Source organism: Triticum dicoccoides, chromosome 1B, assembly GCF_002162155.2.
Source record: "Triticum dicoccoides isolate Atlit2015 ecotype Zavitan chromosome 1B, WEW_v2.0, whole genome shotgun sequence".
In the NCBI taxonomy this organism is placed as follows: Eukaryota; Viridiplantae; Streptophyta; class Magnoliopsida; order Poales; family Poaceae; genus Triticum; species Triticum dicoccoides.
In genome coordinates, this window is record NC_041381.1 from 481,488,876 (window position 1) to 481,508,452 (window position 19,577).

The 19,577-nt window shown below is 46.7% G+C and overlaps 1 protein-coding gene across 1 annotated transcript; it reads right to left on the bottom strand.

Annotated features, from left to right (window-relative positions):
• Nucleotides 1–8,338: 8,338 nt before the first annotated feature.
• Nucleotides 8,339–10,560, bottom strand: LOC119342863 (transcription termination factor MTERF5, chloroplastic-like). Its single transcript, XM_037614184.1, has one exon. The coding sequence runs from the start codon at nt 9,820–9,822 to the stop codon at nt 8,647–8,649; it is 1,176 nt and encodes a 391-aa protein (XP_037470081.1). The 5' UTR covers nt 9,823–10,560; the 3' UTR covers nt 8,339–8,646.
• Between the last annotated feature and the right edge of the window lie 9,017 nt (nt 10,561–19,577).

Below are 19,577 nucleotides of genomic sequence, written 5' to 3' on the forward strand. Positions count from 1 at the left end.
ATCTGTCAAAAACAGAACAGTCTGCAGTAATCTGTAACTCTCAAATACTTATGTAACTCCAAAAATCCTAAAATAAATTTGTGGACGTGAGGAATTTGTCTATTAATCTTCTTCAAAAATAATCAACTCAAAATCACTCTTCTGTTAAAAATGACAAATAATCTCGTGAGCACAAAAGTTTCTGTTTTTCAGCAAGATCAAATCAACTTTCACCCAAGTCTTCCCAAAGGTTCTACTTGGCACAAACACTAGTTAAAACATAAAACCACATCTAAAAAGAGGCTAGACGAATTATTTATTACTAAATAGGATCAAAAATCAAAGAACAAAAATAAAATTGGGTTGCCTCCCAAGAAGCGCTATTGTTTAATGCCCTTAGCTAGGCATTGAGATTTCGATGATGCTCACATGAAAGAAAAGAATTGAAGCGCAAAGAGAGCATCATGAAACACGTGAAAAACACATCTAAGTCTAACATACTTCCTATGCATAGGCATCTTATAGTCAAACAAATTATCATAGTAAGCAGAAACTAGCATATGCAAGGAAGCGGAAAGAAACAATAGCAATCTCAACATAACGAGAGGTAATTTAGTAACATGAAAATTTCTACAACCATATTTTCCCCTCTCATAATAATTACATGTGGGATCATAAGAAAATTCAACAAAATAGCTATCACATAAAATATTCTCAACACGATCCACATGCATGCGAAGTTGACACTCTTCCAAAATAGTGGGATTAACATTAACTAAAGTCATGACCTCTCCAAACCCACTTTTCTCAAAAATTTCATAAGATTGAACATTCTCTAAATATGTGGGATCTAAAGTTGACACTCTTCCAAACCCAATTTCAATAATGTTGTAAACAACTATTATCAATCTCATATTCATCATGGGGCTTAAAGAAATTTTCAAGATCATAAAAAGAATCACCCCAATCATGATCATTGCAAAAAATAGTAGACATAGCAAAACTGGCATCCCCAAGCTTAGGGTTTTGCATATTACTAGCACAATTGACATTAATATAATTTATAATAACATCATTGCAATCATGCTTTTCATTGAAGGAACTATCAAGTATGGGTGCAATAGCAATGATCTCATGTTTAACATAAGGAACTATAGCAAATTCGTCTTCATAAGTATTGGCATCATGGCCACAAGAATAGAAAGCATCATGTTCATCAAGGGATATTTCAATGAAATCATCAGAATCATAATTATCTATAGATTCATGCATATCATTATTTTCTTCCAAAGCGACAGTCATTCTTTCAATAAATTCTTTGACATAGACATTATGAGCATAGTTTTCATAGCAATATTTAAGTATGTCAAAATTTTCAGATTTGTAGAGAGTAATATCATATTTTTCAATCAAAGAAGCAACTTCATAAGCACCCTTAAAAGCAACAAATTCTTCAGTTTGTTCGATATCATAGTAACTATAAACACCCTTTGCATAAGAAGATAAGACTTCATTATCGTTAAACTCATAAAGGTAGGGAAGGTGTTTTTCAGGGTTCTTAGAGCAACAAGTAAAATCATAAATTTCACAAAGATTCCAAGCAGGGCACAACAAACTGTTTATTTGATTCCATAAGAGTCTCCCTTTTTCAGACAAATGGTGACGCATAAAAAGAGCATGCTCATCAAAAGATTTTCCCTCAACTAAACTAGTTGGGGTTTCAGCACGAGCACATATAGATCGAAGATGATCCAAGTAGAACACTTTAAGTGGATCCATATCAATAGATTTTTAGCAAGCAAAGATGCAAGCAAATAGAAGGCACACGAAACACAAACAAAAAGACATACGGGAAGAAGGTGAAGAAAAGTTAAATCTTTTCAAAAATCGTTTTAGAGGTGGGGCAGAGGAAAACGAGAGGCGAATGGTGAATAATGTAATGCAAGGGAGAAGAGTTTATGATGGGTACTTGGTATGGCTTGACTTGACGTAGATATCCCCGGCAACAGTGCCAGAAATCCTTCTTGCTACCTCTTGAGGTTGCGTTGGTTTTCCCTTGAAGAGGAAAGGGTGATGCAGCAAAATAGCGTAAGTATTTCTCTCAGTTTTGAGAACCAAGGTATCAATCTAGTAGGAAACAACGCACAAGTCACTGAATACCTGCACAAACAATCAACAACTTGCACCCAACGCGATAAAGGGGTTTTCAATCCCTTCACGGTCACTTGCAAAAGTGAGATCTGATAGAGATAGATAAATGGTAAAGTAAATATTTTTGGTATTTTTGGTTTATAGATTGGAAAGTAAAGATTTTTCAAAATAGTAGATTGGAAACTAGCAAGATGTAAACGAGATTCAATATAATGGAAAAGAGACCCCGGGGCCATAGATTTCACTAGTGGATTCTCTCAAGATAGCAAATATTACGGTGGATGAACAAATTACTGCCGAGCAATTGATAGAAAAGCGCATAGTTATGACTATATCTAAGGCAATGATGCTGAACATAGGCATCGCGTCCGTGTCAAGTAGACCAACTCCTGCCTGCATCTACTACTATTACTCCACACATCAACCGCTATCCAGCATGCATCTAAAGTATTAAGTTCGTAAAGAACGAAGTAACGCATTAAGAAAGATGACATGATGTAGAGGAATTAACTCAAGAAATATGATGAAAACCCCATCTTTTTATCCTCGTTGGCAACAATACAATACGTGCCTTGCTGCCCCTATTGTCATTGGGAAAGGACACCGCAAGATTGAACCCAAAGCTAAGCACTTCTCCCATTACAAGAAAGATCAATCTAATGGGCCAAACTAAACTGATAATTCGAAGAGACTTGCAAAGATATCAATTCATGCATATAAGAATTCAGAGAAGAACCAAATAATATCCATAGATAATCTTGATCATAAATCCACAATTCATCGGATCTCGGCAAACACACCGCAAAATAATATTACATCGAATAGATCTCCAAGAACATCGAGGAGAACATGGTATTGAGAATCAAAGAGAGAGAAGAAGCCATCTAGCTAATAACTATGGACCCGAAGGTCTGTGGTAAACTACTCATGCTTCATCGGAGAGGTAATGGTGTTGATGTAGAAGCCCTCCGTGATCGAATCCCCCTCCAGCAGGACGCCGGAAAAGGTCCCTAGATGGAATCTCATGGGTACAGAAGGTTGCGGCGGTGGAAAAGTGGTTTCATGGCTCCCCTGGATGTTTTCAGGGTATAAGAGTATATATAGGCGAAGGAACTAGGTCAGGGGAGCTACGAGGGGCCCACGAGGGTGGGGGCACGTCCTACCCCCTGGGCGTGCCCTCCTGCCTCGTGGCTTCCTTGTTGCGTCTCCAACTTCATCTCCAAGTCTTCTAGTTTGCTTTCGCTCCAAGAAAGATCATCGCGAAGGTTTCATTTCGTTTGGACTCTGTTTGGTATTCCTTTTCGGCGAAACTCTAAAATAGGCAAAAAAAAAAAGAAACTGGCACTGGGCCCTGGTCAATAGGTTAGTCCCAAAAATAATATATAATAGCATATAAATGACTATTAAACATCCAAAACAGATAATATAATAGCATGGAACAATAAAAATTATAGATACATTGGAGACGTATCATTCCACTCCACATTTTTGTCATGTGTAGTCTCAACTCAAAGATAGTCATTTTGTTGGTATGCAATTTCAAAGTAATTTAGTTGTTATTTTCATCGATTCCAACTAGCTTCCTGTTATAGATAACACATTAATTTTACATTGATGAGGATAGGTCTTCATATATGGAGTGATAAAGATCAGGACAACCAAATTTGATCAAAATATATTGCAACGATTCCTGCAACAACACGCGGGGTATCATCTAGTTTGGGAAAAAATGACCAACATCATTTAGCAAGCCCTAAGGAAATAAATATGAATTTCTCAATTTTATAATTGATAGTAAAACAAAAAACATAAAAACATTTGAAAATGAGTAGAAAGTGTATGTTGTTCACTAACCTTCTACCTGTCAGATATGAAAGTGTAAATGCCAAATTTATTGCTAGGATTTCTGTCTAAAATTGCCTGCAAATAGTTAGTACAATTCATCCACTTTGCAATAAACAATTATCCTGTCTTTGCAATTCCTCTGATGATTAAAATTCCTCAACTGAACTACATGGAATTGTCTTAGTGCTCTTCTGAATTGGTACCCATATTCAAAACATAAGTGCTCACATATCTATTGATGAAGATTTTCTGCTTTCTCATCATACCAAATCATGTCTTCTTTCTTCTTAGGACTTCTTTTCCTCTTACCACATAAAACTATATTCCTTTTAACAACACCATCATAATCACTATCATTAACATCAGAAGGGTTTCTCAATTCATCATTGGAAGGCACCCGGTCATGAAAAGGAATAATTGCATCTTCATGGTGAGCTCTGCTAGAAGTCCCAACTCTCTGGGGTTCTTATTCTTTGGAGGAGAAGGCACATGCTCAGAATCATCCATTTCCTCTTCCTCCGGTTGATAAAGCACATCCCCATCCATGTATCCTTCATAGTGTACCAATGATCCTCTCTTTGCAATTTCAACTGCTCCAATCTATGAAGCAACTCAACATCTTCTTCATCAACACCTAATTGTCTAGGATCGTAACCAAACCCAGGTGGCCAAATAAAATTAACACTGAAATCCCTTTCTTCTTCTCCATCTTCACTTTCGTCCATGTATTCTTCAGACCACAACAGAAACTTGTCCTTACTCTCGATATTATTGCTATGTTGTGTGTTCAGAACCCCTTAGTTGTCAACCGCATCTACAATAGGCTCCCCTATGGTACTGATGGGAGTCTGGTTCTCGCATATTTGTGAAGCTCCATTCACATAAAATAGAGTAGGGACATCTCCTTTAAGCACAATAAACTTAACACATTTTCTATGCTTAAACTCTTCGAGAATGTTCTCAACCACTGCATTGCTATTAAGCAACTCTAGACCAGCTATGCCAATTCCCTCGGTTCAAATAATGAATGTAATCTGTACTACCAAAGCCCTCCAAATCCATAATAGCCATCAGATTGTTGTATGTAATTTTAGACCTGGCCATTGTCCTGTCTAAGTTATCCCTATCACAAAATGTCAGCATCAATCCTAACTACAATCAAATGGGGCGACAACATTCAGTTAGTTAACACAAAATTTAGTACTTCAATACATTCAGTAAAACAGGACAATATCATTCATTTATTTCACAAAAAAGCCATAAACTAGGAGTACCAAACATCTAACAAGTTGTATTTCTAACAACTAACCAACTATCAATATATTTTGAACATTCCAAATCTGGAACCCTAGTTTCACGGAGAGAAGTGGGTATTCAGAGAGGGGATAGCTCGAGATTGGATTGCAGCTCACATAGGGGGCATTTTTGCAGTGGATGGCCCCTCCACCGCCGTGCGGGCGACATCCACCGCCGACAGTGTTTGCGACGATGAACGGAACAGGCTACCGCCACAACAATTCTCCTCCTCGTCGTGACTACCCCCTGCCACACCGCCATTTGCCCCCATCCGCACTCCGTGCTCTTTCCACTTCTCGTCAATGGATCCGATTCTGCCTTCTTCAGATCCCATCGCCGCCATGCTGCTCGAGTTCGAGGTGGAGGGGGCAGTGCAAGTGAGGAGGAAGAAAGAGCGCTCCGGTTCGTTCCAACCAAGCCGCTTCGAGGAGCGGAGTCAATGGCCGTTAACGGCGCGACGTCACTATTGTCGGTCATGTGGGTGTTAGCCAGGAAACATGGTCAGAAAATGACTCAGTGCTTTCTGGCACTTTCAAAATTTTGGTTCGGTGCAAAATGTCATGAAATGCAGAGTGGTGTTTTTTGCTAATCGTGACACGAATGTCGTGGTTCTATGCATTTACCCCTGGGGGATGGGGTATCTTTGGTTCGGAGAAAATATCATGTGATACCATGTCATAAAACTCAAATTTACATGTTATAAAAAATTCTGATCTTAAGTGAATATTCACAAGATAGATGTCTACTATCCCTAAAAAATCATATTCAAATTCAATATACATATTGAGAAACAAAAAAGACAAATTTAGCATGAATAGTGTCAAAAAATGACAAATGCTAAATGACACCGTTCACACGTGGATTTGTCTTTTTTTTGTTTCTCCTTGTATATTTTGATTTTCTATCTGAATTTTTCAAGATTGTGGACACATGTCTTGTAAACATTCACAATTTTTTCAGAAGTTTTTGAAACATCAAAATTTAAGTTTTGAAACATGGTATCATAGTATCATGTGATATCTTCCCCCATTGCTTTGTTACCAGTCTTCTACTTCTGGACAAACATTTGATTTCTTTTGGTTATGGACCCTCAAAATGTTCATGTTCCTCTAGAGGGAGTTGTTCGAACATAATTTGCCATCCAACAGTCCACAGACCAGTTTGGTTGTCTAAATTCCCGCAAACCAGACGCAGATTGAGGGATTTTGCCGGTCCGGACGACCGCCACGTAGGATTCCAACACCCACTACCTACTCAGTCCCCCTCCCGGTCCACTTTTTTTCGCTCCCCCTGCCCCCTTTCTCTGCATCTGCGCCCTCCTCGTCCGACGTCGTCGTTGTACCTCTCCGGTTGCTGGCTAGGCATTGCCGGATGTCTACAATCCCCACCCACATGTCTTCCCGCCATGGACTACGCCGCCGTCCACCTAGGATCCGTCCATAGCCAGGTACGCTCCACTCCCTGTCAACGCCCTCCATGGCGGATCCACGTCAGACAGGTGTTCTGTAAAATGCCATTGAGTGTTTTTGTTGAACTTCTCGTCGTTTCCAGAGTAAGCACGATGGCGAGGTACTCGGTGATGGAGGTTGAGTTCTTGTGGTGTGCAAGGTCGTATCTGCAGACTTTGTGGGCATGAGGCAAGTGGGCACGATCTTTTGGCAAAACGTTTGTGGTTCATTTCATGAGAAAAAGAACTTCATGCCCTACAACTTGCATGTGATCCATGACTGCAATGTGAAGTCGCTAGCGCATCGGTGTACTATAATCATCATGTTGTATAGCCCGGACGTGTTGTCGTGTTGCACCACAGGACTGAGGGCAGTCCATTTACGCCAATACATTATGGGATGAAGCTCACGGGGCACATGGCGTGGGACAACATGCCGATTTTGACTTGAGCACCGTTGATTTTGGAATCATTGAATTCAAAAAACTTTTGACATCCGATTATCTTGGATGTAATATTTACATTTGAACTATGGTTGTACTAGAAATATTTGCATGTTATTTATGGTTTGAATTGTGCTATTTCATCCTGTTATCTTGTCCCGCAACACTTGAAATAATTATAGTGTTGCATATCGAACGATTTTCACAAGCGTTGTTTCTGCGTTTGCATCTTTCCAGCAGCTGCTCTAGTTTCAGAAGGTAAGTGACTCGATGCACACAAGCATAATGACCATGAAAATGGCAGGCATTATAGATATACCAGAAGTTTAATGACCATGAAATGAGTAGTGCCATTACATAAGATCAAACGGATCAAAGCAGCTTACATAGTCTCAACAATATCGGATGTTCTGAACATCCATAAAGATCCCATGATGCACATGAACACATGCCAGATAATTGTTAGATCCGAGTTCTTGTAGGATACAACAGGCGGCCGAGTTTGGAGACTCAAACTCTCTGATTCTTGATCTATCCTGCCCTTGACCCGGTACAACATAATATACAGACCAAGATACTCATTCGGTGATCCGGAACAAGAGAAGTTAGTATTGTGTCTGATAAGGTATGCAGCGATTCCGGTTTTGGACTAGCTTACCCTTGTATATTTTCCACAGAACTTTTTCTCTGCAGTCTGAAACAATTGATACAATGGAAACTGAAAGGAAATCCATCAAGAGCCTCAAGGGCAAAGGTCATTGTTTCAAGAACAGGGGTGTCTCTCCAGAATAAACCTTACCATAAGTAGGGGTGTCTCTCTAGGATAGACCTTACCATATGTAATACATATTACTGTACGTGAATGGATCGACATTTTAGCCCAAATAGCAAGTTCATGATCCCACCCACATAATCCATTTTTTACGCATCATTACAGACTTGAACTTGCAAATGGCCGACCTACACACACCTCTGTTCGATACACATCAGCACTATATCTAGGGAGGGGAAATAACAAGTGCAAGTTCTCTACACTGGATAACACGGCGACATTTATTTATTTGAAAGAACCAGAGACTTCATACTTCATTCATATGAGTAGTGGAAAGAGTAAGACGTAAACATCAACACAGGGTTCGTTCCATTGTGATGTTTGTCATGCACAGAGTTATCGGGATAATCAATCTAAAAAGCACAAACAGTTAAAAGAACTGGTTGAACATACAAGATCAAGAAACTTCAATACTGACGCAGTCTCTATACAACAACAAACCATCTACTATGTTTCTAGATTTTAATAGGCTGCAGGATGCAAAATGATAGATGTTAAACTACAAATGTAGTTGATACTCAGTAACATGGGCTACCAATAGGGCAAAACTGTCCTCGGAAGTACTGCTAGAATCATGAATCATGACTTGATCTTTAACATTGGCACTAGAAACATAAGCCTAATCTAGAATTATATCATTCTAGAAGACCAGCCTATTTGAATCCTTCAAATTTGATCTTACCCTGATATGCCTTAACAACATCTGGCACATCATCAGCATGCCTCAACACATACCTGGTCTCGAAATTCCTGGAACTGCCAAGCAATGCCTGAAGCAATTTGATATCTCTCCGAATCCTCCTCTCCCTCATCAACACAGTCAGCACGGCGCACCTCGGCAGGATGCACTTCTCCAAGCTATAGCCTAGAACTACAGGCCGCGCAATTACATCACTTATTCCAAGCTTCAGCTCGTCCAGCAGGAATCGGACCTTCTTTTTTATGCTCTCATCGGTGAAAAGGAATATCGTGGGCTGCGTCTTGAAGGCCTGCAGCAACTCACCCTCTGACAGCCCGAAGCTCTGGTAAAATGCCATTTTCCGCAGCCATGAGTCCCTCTTAACACCGGACATCGCACGGAAGCAGTAGAGGAAGCGTGGGTCCAAGACGGACATGCCCATCGCCTTGAGTTCCTCAAAGATTTCGCTGATGCGATCCGGTGACGACAAGAGCACGCCCAAACGGATGACGAGCAGCTTCGAAATGTCGGCCTTTGTGAGGCCGCCGCGGCGGAGAGCTTCCACGGCGGGGCGCATGTTGTTGTCGAGGTCCACAGCGAGGCCTCGGGGGACGCGGTGAAAAGCGCGGCGGAGGTCGTCGTCGCTGCCGATGATCCCGCGGAGGAACTGGATGGCGGGGACGAGGTGCTTGTCGAGGCTGCGTGCGAGCAGCAAAGGCTCGGTTGCGAGCTTGTGGGTCTCGAAGCCTAGGGAGGCGAAAAAGTCGAGCTTGGGGCGGAGGATCCGCTCGGGGTCAGCGACGAGGATAACCGGGGCGCTGCGCAAGGTCCGGACGATGTCCGCGTCGGTGAAGCCGTAGATCTTGAGGAGGGCGCGCACAGCGTCGGCCTTGTCGGTGGAGCGGATGCGGAGGTGTTGAGCGGTGGTGGCCGCGCCAGCGGCGGCGGGGGAGAGGCCGCACGAGATGAGGTAGGAAACGGTGTCGGGGCAGGGCTCCGAGCTCGGGACTTCGGCGACGGCGGGCGAGGTGTAGCAGTGGGCGAGAGGGATGGTGCCAGGGATGAATTCGAGGGGGTTTGTGCCGCCGCCGCGGCCAGCGATTTGATGGATTCGGAGGGCGAGCCGCCGCCGGCAGATGGAGGCGAACATGATGGATGGGGCGGACTAGTGTGGGAGGGGCGGCCTCCGGGGGAGATACCTTAAAAAAGACAAGGGAGCCGGATACCTTCGCGGATTTGGAAAAAAGTTTACCAAAATGTGCCACTTATCAATTCGGCCCCCGCGGCTCCGCGACCGGCGATGGCCGACGAGCGCCACCAGGTTCCTTCACCACTGCCCCATGCCGCTCGTTTCTCTCGCTCTGCTCGCCATCCCCATCTCATCTCTCCTCTCGACCGCTATGCAGAATGACGCCTCCGCCGCCGTCCATCGTCGGAAATGCCGCCTCCGACTCCTCAGGATCCCACCATTCCCGAACTGATCTACAAGTCCTGCCGCACACGCGGGAAGGGGGTGCGGCGGCGGCGGACATGGCCATTGGCGACCTCCACATTCCCTCGCGCCCGCTCCCGTTTAAGGCCCAGCTCGTCCCCAAGCCGCTCCGCTTCCACCGCAACCTCACCGCCACCGGGAAGGCCTGTTTTGAGACGCAGCGCAAGCCGTCGTTGGTGGATCCCTTCCCCGTTGCGCCAATGAGACAGTGATACTGCCTCTTCTCCGGTGGCAGCCCACTCCATGTCTGTGTTGCGGTCGTCGCGGGGGTGAACAGGGGATCTAGGACTCTGACTGGTTCGCAAAAAGCTGGTGAGGTTTCTGCTCGATCCCCAATGCAGAGGACAGTGTGGTGAACATGTAGTGGACAGTGGTTTTGATTTTTAGGAATGACTTATTTGATTGTTGCTGCTATTCTTTTTGTAATTGTGCGGTAGCATAGCAAATTATCATCTATAGGAATGGTATATTTACATTATACATATCATATTTTTAGTTGTGTTGTCATGATAAATTAACTTTCGATTAGTTTGGTCGATGTTTTTGCCATGTGAACTTAGTTTTTGCCATGGCAAAGTTGAGGTCTATATCATTGATATGATGAAGAGGATTCCACAGAGGGGTTGGCTGGATGTGTTTGAAGTCAACAGAGCGACAAGGTCGATGTTGTGGTGCGATGGGACCAGTATGGTGACCGAGTCCGAGCAGCGATGAATTTGGCGCATAGATCCGTCGAGTGATCGCGTAACTTGTGTAAAAAATGGCACAAGCCAACGAAACAATTTCTCGAGGAAATTTGACGTGTGCTGAAATAAATTGTGTGAATAACACCCATAGACACCCGCTGGGAGTGCAAGGGGCTTGCTGGTTAACCAGCAAGAGTCTGAAAGAGCGAAGGATCCATTCGAACTTGTCGAAGTGCTGGCTCAAATAAAACGGAAGTATAGTGTTTCAACTGAGTTGCAGTCCCGGAGGACCGATGCAAACTCGAAATGGAGAACGACACATGGTGTTCGTGAATGATGTATGCGAAAAAATAGAAGCTGGACTCGTGAGTCACATAACTAGTACTAAACAAGTATGTGAAAATAAGCAGCCGAGCGTAGAGATACACTCGGTGGCGTGGCCTCCGAGTGAACGTGATGTGTGAATTACGGGATACTCGGGAAGACGGAAATAACATAATGTAAAATGACTTAGCTGTCTGAAGGCGCGCGAGAAATTGTTGGTTATGAGGCGACCAACCGAGTGGCGTTGCGCGGGGCGGCCGAGTGGTTATGAGGTGACTAACCGAGTGACGACGCGCGGGGCGGCCGAGTGGTTATGAGGTGACCAACTAAGTGACAACGCGCGGGGCGGCCGAGTGGTTATGAGGTGACCAACCGAGTGGCGACGCGCGGGCCGACCGAATGGTTATGTGGTGACCAACTAATAACAACGCGTGAGGCGGCCAAATGTCCGGACATTTTGATTGTCTAATAAAACCTGCACATTGCCAGAAGTTTAATCGTCCGTCTATAAAATGTACGAGGTTGAAATACGAAATAAATACTTAGCTTGTCAGGCAGGCCAATGAGGACGTGTCCTCCGAATGGCCGCAAGGGGTGGCCGAATGGTGAGGACGTGTCCAACAGATGTCGGCGTGCAGGGCGACTAAGCGGAAGAGGAAGCTCGCGCGCACGTGGGCGTGACTGGCTCGAGGATGGAGTCGCTTCGGGTCTGTGCTGCGTTGGGCAGTTGGTGTCGGAGGATGGCGTGGCCGCTCGCAGGGGCGCAGCCAGCCTCCGATAAATCTGTACGTTAGCCGGCCGAGTTAAAAGGTGAATCGACTAACTGGATCCAGGGACTTGACAACCAGACGAGCGCCGTCCAACTGAACGCCTCATCCGAATGCACCCGCGTGTCAGCGTGCCCCCACTAGAATGGTACATCTGGGCTGCGATCCGGTCGCCGCGCCATCAGTCGAGTGGAATAAAAGATTGAGCCGGTCGGGTGACTACACGTTAGTCGTCTGTACATAGCTCAAACGGAATGTCTATCCGAGTGAACCACCGTCCGGAGACGATGACGGACGTGTGACCTGCAAGTTAGTAGGAAACATAGCTACGGATATATTTTGATGGACAAAGGGTCCCTGCACGGATGCATCTTGCAAGGATTAAAGGCCGTGGATGGTTATGCATACATGCATGTACACTTATACCTTTAGAAGTTTTGACCGCGGTAATTAAGAAACTGACGCTGAAAATCCTCACCTGACGAGGCGCTTAAAAAAGCAATTATACCTTTAAAAGGTGGCGCACGCAGTCCCTAACAAGGAAAGTGCCCACGTCCAAAATCTGTACGTGCATGCAAGAGGAGTTAATTAGTCGGTAATTAAGGAAGAGTTAAAACCGCCCATGCATGTAGTGGACGTTTTCCTTTCCCACGGCCATTCATGCCCTGCATGCACGAGATAAATTGGAAGGAATTAAAGAATAGAAGGAAAGTGGAAGTCGAGGTGCAGAGCTCCCTGGACGGCCACGACAGCGGCGGTTTTTGGCACGGATCCACCGCGAGAGGCCGCCGCGACGAATCCAAGTGCTGGGTGGCGTCTTCCTGCGAGGCCGCGCGTGGGCGTCGTTGAGTCGATCCCGCAGCTCCCGTCTTGTCGTGATCGGAGACATGGACAGCCCCAGCGTTGGTGCCGCGTTCCGCCCGTGCATCCATCGCCGGGGTCGCCGTGCGGCGTTTCACGAGGGACGCCGCCGCAACGTGCTGTGTGCCTGTGTCAGGACGTCGCGGAGAGGCCGCTGCAGTACTACGCCTGCGCGCACGTCACAGTGACCACAGCCGAGCGCCCGTGCTGCCAGACGGACTATCGAGCGCCTGCGCTCGTTGCAGCCGGCTGACGGGCGGGTTGAAGTCGATTGAGAAGAGGAAGCAGGAGGTGCAGTCCGGCGCACTGGTGGCCGTGCGTGAGGACGGATGGCCACGACTCACGCACCGTGTTGATGCCCTTTTCCCTTCCTCGTCTCTTGTTTGATTTATTCATGCATGGGTGTGTCTGATCCTATAGGAGGAAAAGACAAACTCGTTATTAGACAATGTACTGTAAAAAGACTAGATCAAATGGATACTTCCTGATCTTTTGTTTGTACGAATGACGCGATGACCAAAGCTCTAGCGGCCAATTTCTTTAGCGATGGTAGTTGGTTCGCTGTTGAAGATTGAAGAAAAACCATTTGCATCATGGCTCGATAGACACCATGCCCCACGGTGGGCGCCAACTGTCGTGGTAACGATTCCGACAATAAGAGAGGGGTAGGATAAAGAAGCATGATCTATCGAGATGCATATGGGTGACACGGTGGTTTTAGCGAGTTCGGGCCTCTCACGGTGGAGATAACAACCCTACGTCTCGTGCTTCGGAGAGGCTTTGTTTTATCTTAGTATGTATCCAGAGATTACAATGAGAGGGGAACGGATCCCCGTAGTCCTGAGACTAATGGTGAAAAAGAGAGAGAGATGGAAGAAAAAAGACCCCCTAGTCTAGTGGTGGGGGGTGGCTTATATAGAGTGCGCCACCCCCTCACCTCCTATGTTACAAAGTGGAGCATCAATGCCATAATGCCTGCCCATTACAAAACCGTCATGCTGACTACTGGTCTTCGCATATCCGAGTGAATTACACGGCCGAGTGGAATGAGCTCGTCGAGTGGAGTGCCGTGCTCCGAGTGGTCGTTGTCGTCCGAGTGACTTTCAAGCTGCGGTACATCTGGACGACGATCTGGCCCAGGGGCCCAACACAAAGTGTACGGTGTCCATGGGTAGGGTCTTTAGGTCAGGCATGTTACCCTACCCCTAATACATGTCCTTGTCACACGTGGCGAATCATGTATTATGTCGCAGGGTAGTACCGCTTCTGCGTCGTACACCATAAAAAATGGTGTATATCCAGTGGTGCGATTCGGCGTGGTCCGCAGCCCCCAGAGTACGGAGTCGAGCTCCTCGACCCAGTGCGTGTCCTACTTTATCAAGGATCGCACTAGTCTGGGTTTGATGCCGCTCATGATGAGACCGTTTGCCCGTTCGACCTGGCCGTTTGTTTGAGGATGGTAGATGGAAGCGTAGTCGAGCTTAATGCCCATTTTGCCGCACCAAGCTTTCACTTCATCGGCTGTGAAATTTGAGCCATTATCCGCGATGATGCTGTGGGGGACACCGTATCGGTGTACGACCCCGGATACAAAGTCTATTACTGGTCCGGATTCGGCCGTTTTGACTGGTTTGACTTCTATCCATTTGGTGAACTTGTCTACCATGACCAATAAGTATTTTTTCTTGTGGCTTCCCCCTTTAAGGGGTCCAACCATATCCAGCCCCCAGACCGCGAAGGGCCAAGTTATGGGGATTGTTCGGAGAGTGGTAGGGGGCATATGACTCTGATTGGCAAAGAGCTGGCAACCGACGCAGTGTTGGACAAGGTCCCGTGCGTCTGCTCGGGCCATCGGCCAATAGAAACCTGTACGGAAGGCCTTGCTGACTAGTGCTCGAGTCGCGGAGTGGTGCCCGCCCAGTCCGGCAGGGATTTCAGCCAAGAGCTGCCGCCCTTCCTCTTCGGAGATGCACCTTTGGAGCACTCCGGTCGCACTTTTCTTATAGAGTTCCCCTTCATGGACTTTGTAAGCTTTAGAACGCCGGACGATGCAGCGTGCTTCATTTTGGTCTTCGGGGAGCTCCTGCCTATTTAGGTAGGCCAAGAAGGGCTCAGTCCACGGGGCGGTGACAGCCATGATTTCGTGGGCCGAAGATGTTATTTCGGTGGTAGAGCCTCCGATTATGTCTGATAGTTCGGAATCTGGGGATGTATTCGGATCCGTGCTGCTATTGCCGTACTCCCCTTCCCATACCACGGATGGCTTGAACAGCCTTTCCAGGAATATGTTAGGTGGGACAGGGTCGCGTTTAGCACCGATGCGGGCAAGGACGTCTGCCTCTTGATTGTTTTCTCGAGCCACATGGTGGAATTCGAGCCCCTCGAACCGAGCGGACATTGTAAGGACGACATTACGGTAGGCCGCCATTTTCGGATCCTTGGCATCAAAGTCTCCATTTTTTTGTGATATTGTGAGGTTCGAATCCCTGCGCACTTCCAGGCGTTGGATGCCCATAGAGACTGCCATCCGAAGACCGTGCAACAAAGCCTCATATTCGAGTGCATTGTTGGAGCCCGTGTATAATATTTGGAGGACGTACTGGACCATGTCTCCGGTGGGAGACGTCAGGACTACACCTGCTCCCAGTCCGGCCAGCATTTTAGAGCTGTTGAAGTGCATGATCAAGTTGGAATACGCGCCGTACTCTTTAGGGAGTTCGACTTCTGTCTATTTGGCGACAAAGTCAGCCAGCACTTGCGACTTGATACCCCGCCATGGTTTGTATGTTATGTCGAATGGAAGGAGCTCAATAGCCCATTTAGCAATCCGGCCCGTAGCGTCGCGATTATTTATGATGTCATTGAGCGGTACTTCGGAGGCCACCGTAATCGAACACTCTTGAAAGTAGTGTCGCAACTTCCGGGATGCCATGAAGACCGTGTATGCTATTTTTTGATAGTGTGGGTATCGGGATTTGCATGGGGTGAGGACTGTGGATATGTAGTAAACCGGCTTCTGGAGCGGGAATTTGTATCCGTCAACCTCTCGTTCGACGACGAGTACTGCGCTTACAACTTGATGTGTTGCAGCTATGTACAGCAGCATAGGTTCGCCGATATTTGGCGCTGTTAGGACTGGATTATTGGCTAACAAGGTCTTTATCTCATCGAGTCCGGCCGCGGCTGCATCTGTCCATACGAAGTGTTCGGTGCACCGAAGAAGGTGGTAAAGAGGTAATGCCTTTTCTCCTAACCTGGAGATAAAGCGTCTCAAAGCAGCCACACATCCATCTAGTTTTTGGATGTGTTTGAGGTCTGTTGGTATAGCCAACTGCGACAAAGCTAAGATTTTTGCCGGATTCGCTTCAATTCCTCTATTGGAAACGATGAAGCCCAGCAGTTTTCCAGAGGGGACGCCGAAAACGCATTTTCCGGGTTCAGCTTGATGTCGTATGTTCGGAGGTTGTTGAACGTAAGCCTCAAGTCATCTATTAGGGTTTCGACGTGTCTTGTTTTTATGACTATCTCGTCCGCGTATGCCTCCACTATTTTGCTGATTTTCTTTTCCAGGCATGTTCCTATCATGCGTTGATAGGTTGCGCCGGCATTCTTAAGCCCAAAAGGCATAGTGTTGAAGTAGAAAGGGCCATATGGCGTTATGAAAGCTGTTGTAGCTTGGTCGGACTCTGCCATCTTTATTTGATGGTATCCAGAGTATGCGTCAAGGAAACACAGCGAGTCGTGTCCTGCTGTAGCGTCGATGATTCGATCGATGCGAGGGAGGGGAAAGGGATCCTTGGGGCAAGCCTTGTTGAGGTCTTTGAAGTCGACGCACAGGTGCCAGGATTTGTCCTTCTTTGATACCATTACCAAATTTGCCAGCCAGTCTGGATGCTTGATATCTCTGATGAATCCGTCCTCAAGTAGTTTGGCTAGCTCTTCCCCCATGGCTTGTCGTTTGGGCTCTGAAAATCGTCTTAGGGTCTGTTTAACAGGTTTGTATCCCTTTAGTATGTTAACACTATGTTCGGCCAATCTGCGTAGGATGCTCGGCATGTCCGATGGGTGCCAGGCAAAATGTCCCAATTCTCGCGTAAGAATTCTCGCAGTGCGACGTCCATTGTGGGGCCCAATTGTGTCTCGATGGATGCTGTCTTTGTGGGGTCCGTTGGATGGACTTGGAATTTGACTATCTAATCTGCGGGTTTAAATGAGGTGGACTTGGGTCGCTTGTCGAGTATCACGCCATCCCTGTCCACGCTGGCGCGCAGTGTTGTTAATTCTTCGGCTGCTAGGGCTTCGGATAATGCTTCCAAGGCTAGTGCTGCGGTTTTGTTTTCGGTGCAGAGTGCGACGTCCGGATCACTGGCTAGAGTGATGATTCCATTGGGTCCTTGCATTTTAAGCTTCATGTACCCTTAATGGGGTATAGCTTGAAAGCTTGCGAACGTGTCCCGCCCTAGAACGGCGTTGTATCCGCTTCTTAAAGGAGCCGCTTGGAATGTGATTTCTTTGGACCTGTAATTCTCCGGCGTGCCGAATACCACATCGAGTGTGATTTTTCCTGCACACCGTGCTTCCCGACTAGGGATAATTCCCCTGAAGGTTGTGCCGCTTTACTCAATGCGGCTTTTATCAATTTCCATCTTCTTGAGTGTTTCTTCGTAGATCAAGTTTAATCTGCTTCCACCGTCCATGAGAACTTTAGTGAGCCGAAAGCCGTCCACTATTGGGCTAAGGACCAGAGCGGCCGGTGCCCGGATGGTCTGGAATTGGGGTTCGTCACTGGCATTGAAAGTTATAGCAGTGTCATTCCACAGATTTATTTTTGCCACATGGCAGATTCCAGCGGGGCTTCAATGAGCTCGCTTGCGCCTATTGTTTGAGGCGAAAGTCTCGAAGACTGTTAGTATTGTATCGCGTTCCTTGGCAGGATGTTGTTCTACTTTGTGGCTTGCAAGAAGATCCTCGCCAATTTTTGCAACCTGCCGGAGTATCCAGCATGCCCTAAGGCTATGGGTTGGTGTTGTGTACGAAGCACTGTGGAGTTTACATGGCCCATCGAGCCATTCTTCCAATACGGTCCCCGCCCCGGGGTGTGCTTTGGTTTCTTGGGAATTGGATTGGTCGATTTACGAGAGTTCGACCGTTTATTTCGGACAAAGGTTCTGGTGAAGGCCATACTATCCCAAAATTTTGTTTGGCTTTTCCAGGCGCTTTCCATCGCACAGTACTTCTGTACTATGGTTGCCAAGTCCACAAAGTGTACTATGTCACGGCGACTTATAGCATTAAGTAGTCCTTTGTTCATGCAGTGTTTGCAGAAAAGTGAGACTACGTCCTCCTCGTGGCAGTCCTTGACCTTGTTAAGCGCAAGGAGGAATCTGGCCCAGTAACGATGTACTGTCTCCTGGGGCTCTTGCTTGATGCGGGAGAGACGGTTTAGGTCCAGGTGAGTGTTGTTGGTTGAATCCGGATTTTGATCCGATCTAACACCCGGGGGCATGGGAGGTTCCGAGCTTGACAGTTCGGGATCCGGAGTGTTGTTCAATCTCTTCGGCCCAATGCCCGATCCTAAGTCCGGGGCCTGGGTCATGTCCTCCTTTGAGCAAGTGTTCGGCTCACAGAGTTCGGTGATCCAGACATAATTCATCCTCATAGTTAGGGGACAACCCGTGTGTGGTTCCTCCACTACCGCCATCTCATGGGTGGCCGGCGGGGATCTAATGTCCCTTTGGTCGGGTTTAAGCCCAATCCGGTCATAGTCCATAGCGACTCCCACAGCGGCGATGCGATCCAAGATATCATTAAGGGAGGAGTGCTCTATCGGATCCATCTGTTCGGCAAGCTCCGAATTAACACGAAGGTTATGCGTGATGACCCGAGAGGCCATCGTTGGCGCGACAGCCGATGGGGCGGCCATAATGAAGCCGCCAAGTCGGAGAGTTTGGCCTACAGCCAGCGCTCCCCCAGAGGTGATGTTGTCCTTGACAATGAGACGAGCCATCGAGCCTTGCAGCAATGACACAGAGGAACTCTCAATGAAAGCACCAATGTCGGTGTCAAAACCGGCGGATCTCGGGTAGGGGGTCCCGATCTGTGCGTCTTAGGCTGATGGTAACAGGAAGCAAGGGACACAATGTTTACCCTGGTTCGGGCCCTCTCGATGGAGGTAAAACCCTACTTCCTGCTTGATTAATATTGAAGATATGAGTAGTACAAGAGTAGATCTACCACGAGATCGTAGAGGCTAAACCCTAGGAGCTAGCCTATGATGGTATGATTGTAATTGTGATCGGCCTTCTAAGGACCAACCTCTCCGGTTTATATAGACACCGGAGAGGGCTAGGGTTTACACGGAGTCGGTTACAAGGAAGGAAATATAATATCCAGATCGCCAAGCTTGTCTTCCACGCAAAGGAGAGTCCCATCCGGACACGGGCCGGAGTCTTGAGTCTTGTATCTTCACGCCCCAATAGTCCGGACGATGTATATAGTCCGGCTGTCCGGATACCCCCTAATCCAGGACTCCCTCACCCCTCTCTCCACACAGCCACCTTTGCGCTGTGCTACCTACCAGACAATCTGGTACTAAACCTTTGACTCCCATTTCTCAAGAAACTTTCACTCGTGCGGGTTCGTATATCGAAGGCCTCATTGCACAACATCATTCACTCCAGTTGCCCTGCCCTGGAGTGCTTGGTGCTTGTTTTCACAGTTAGAATCAGTTGTCTCCAAATAAAGTCGCCTAACCTTTTAATAATTGGAATTTCTT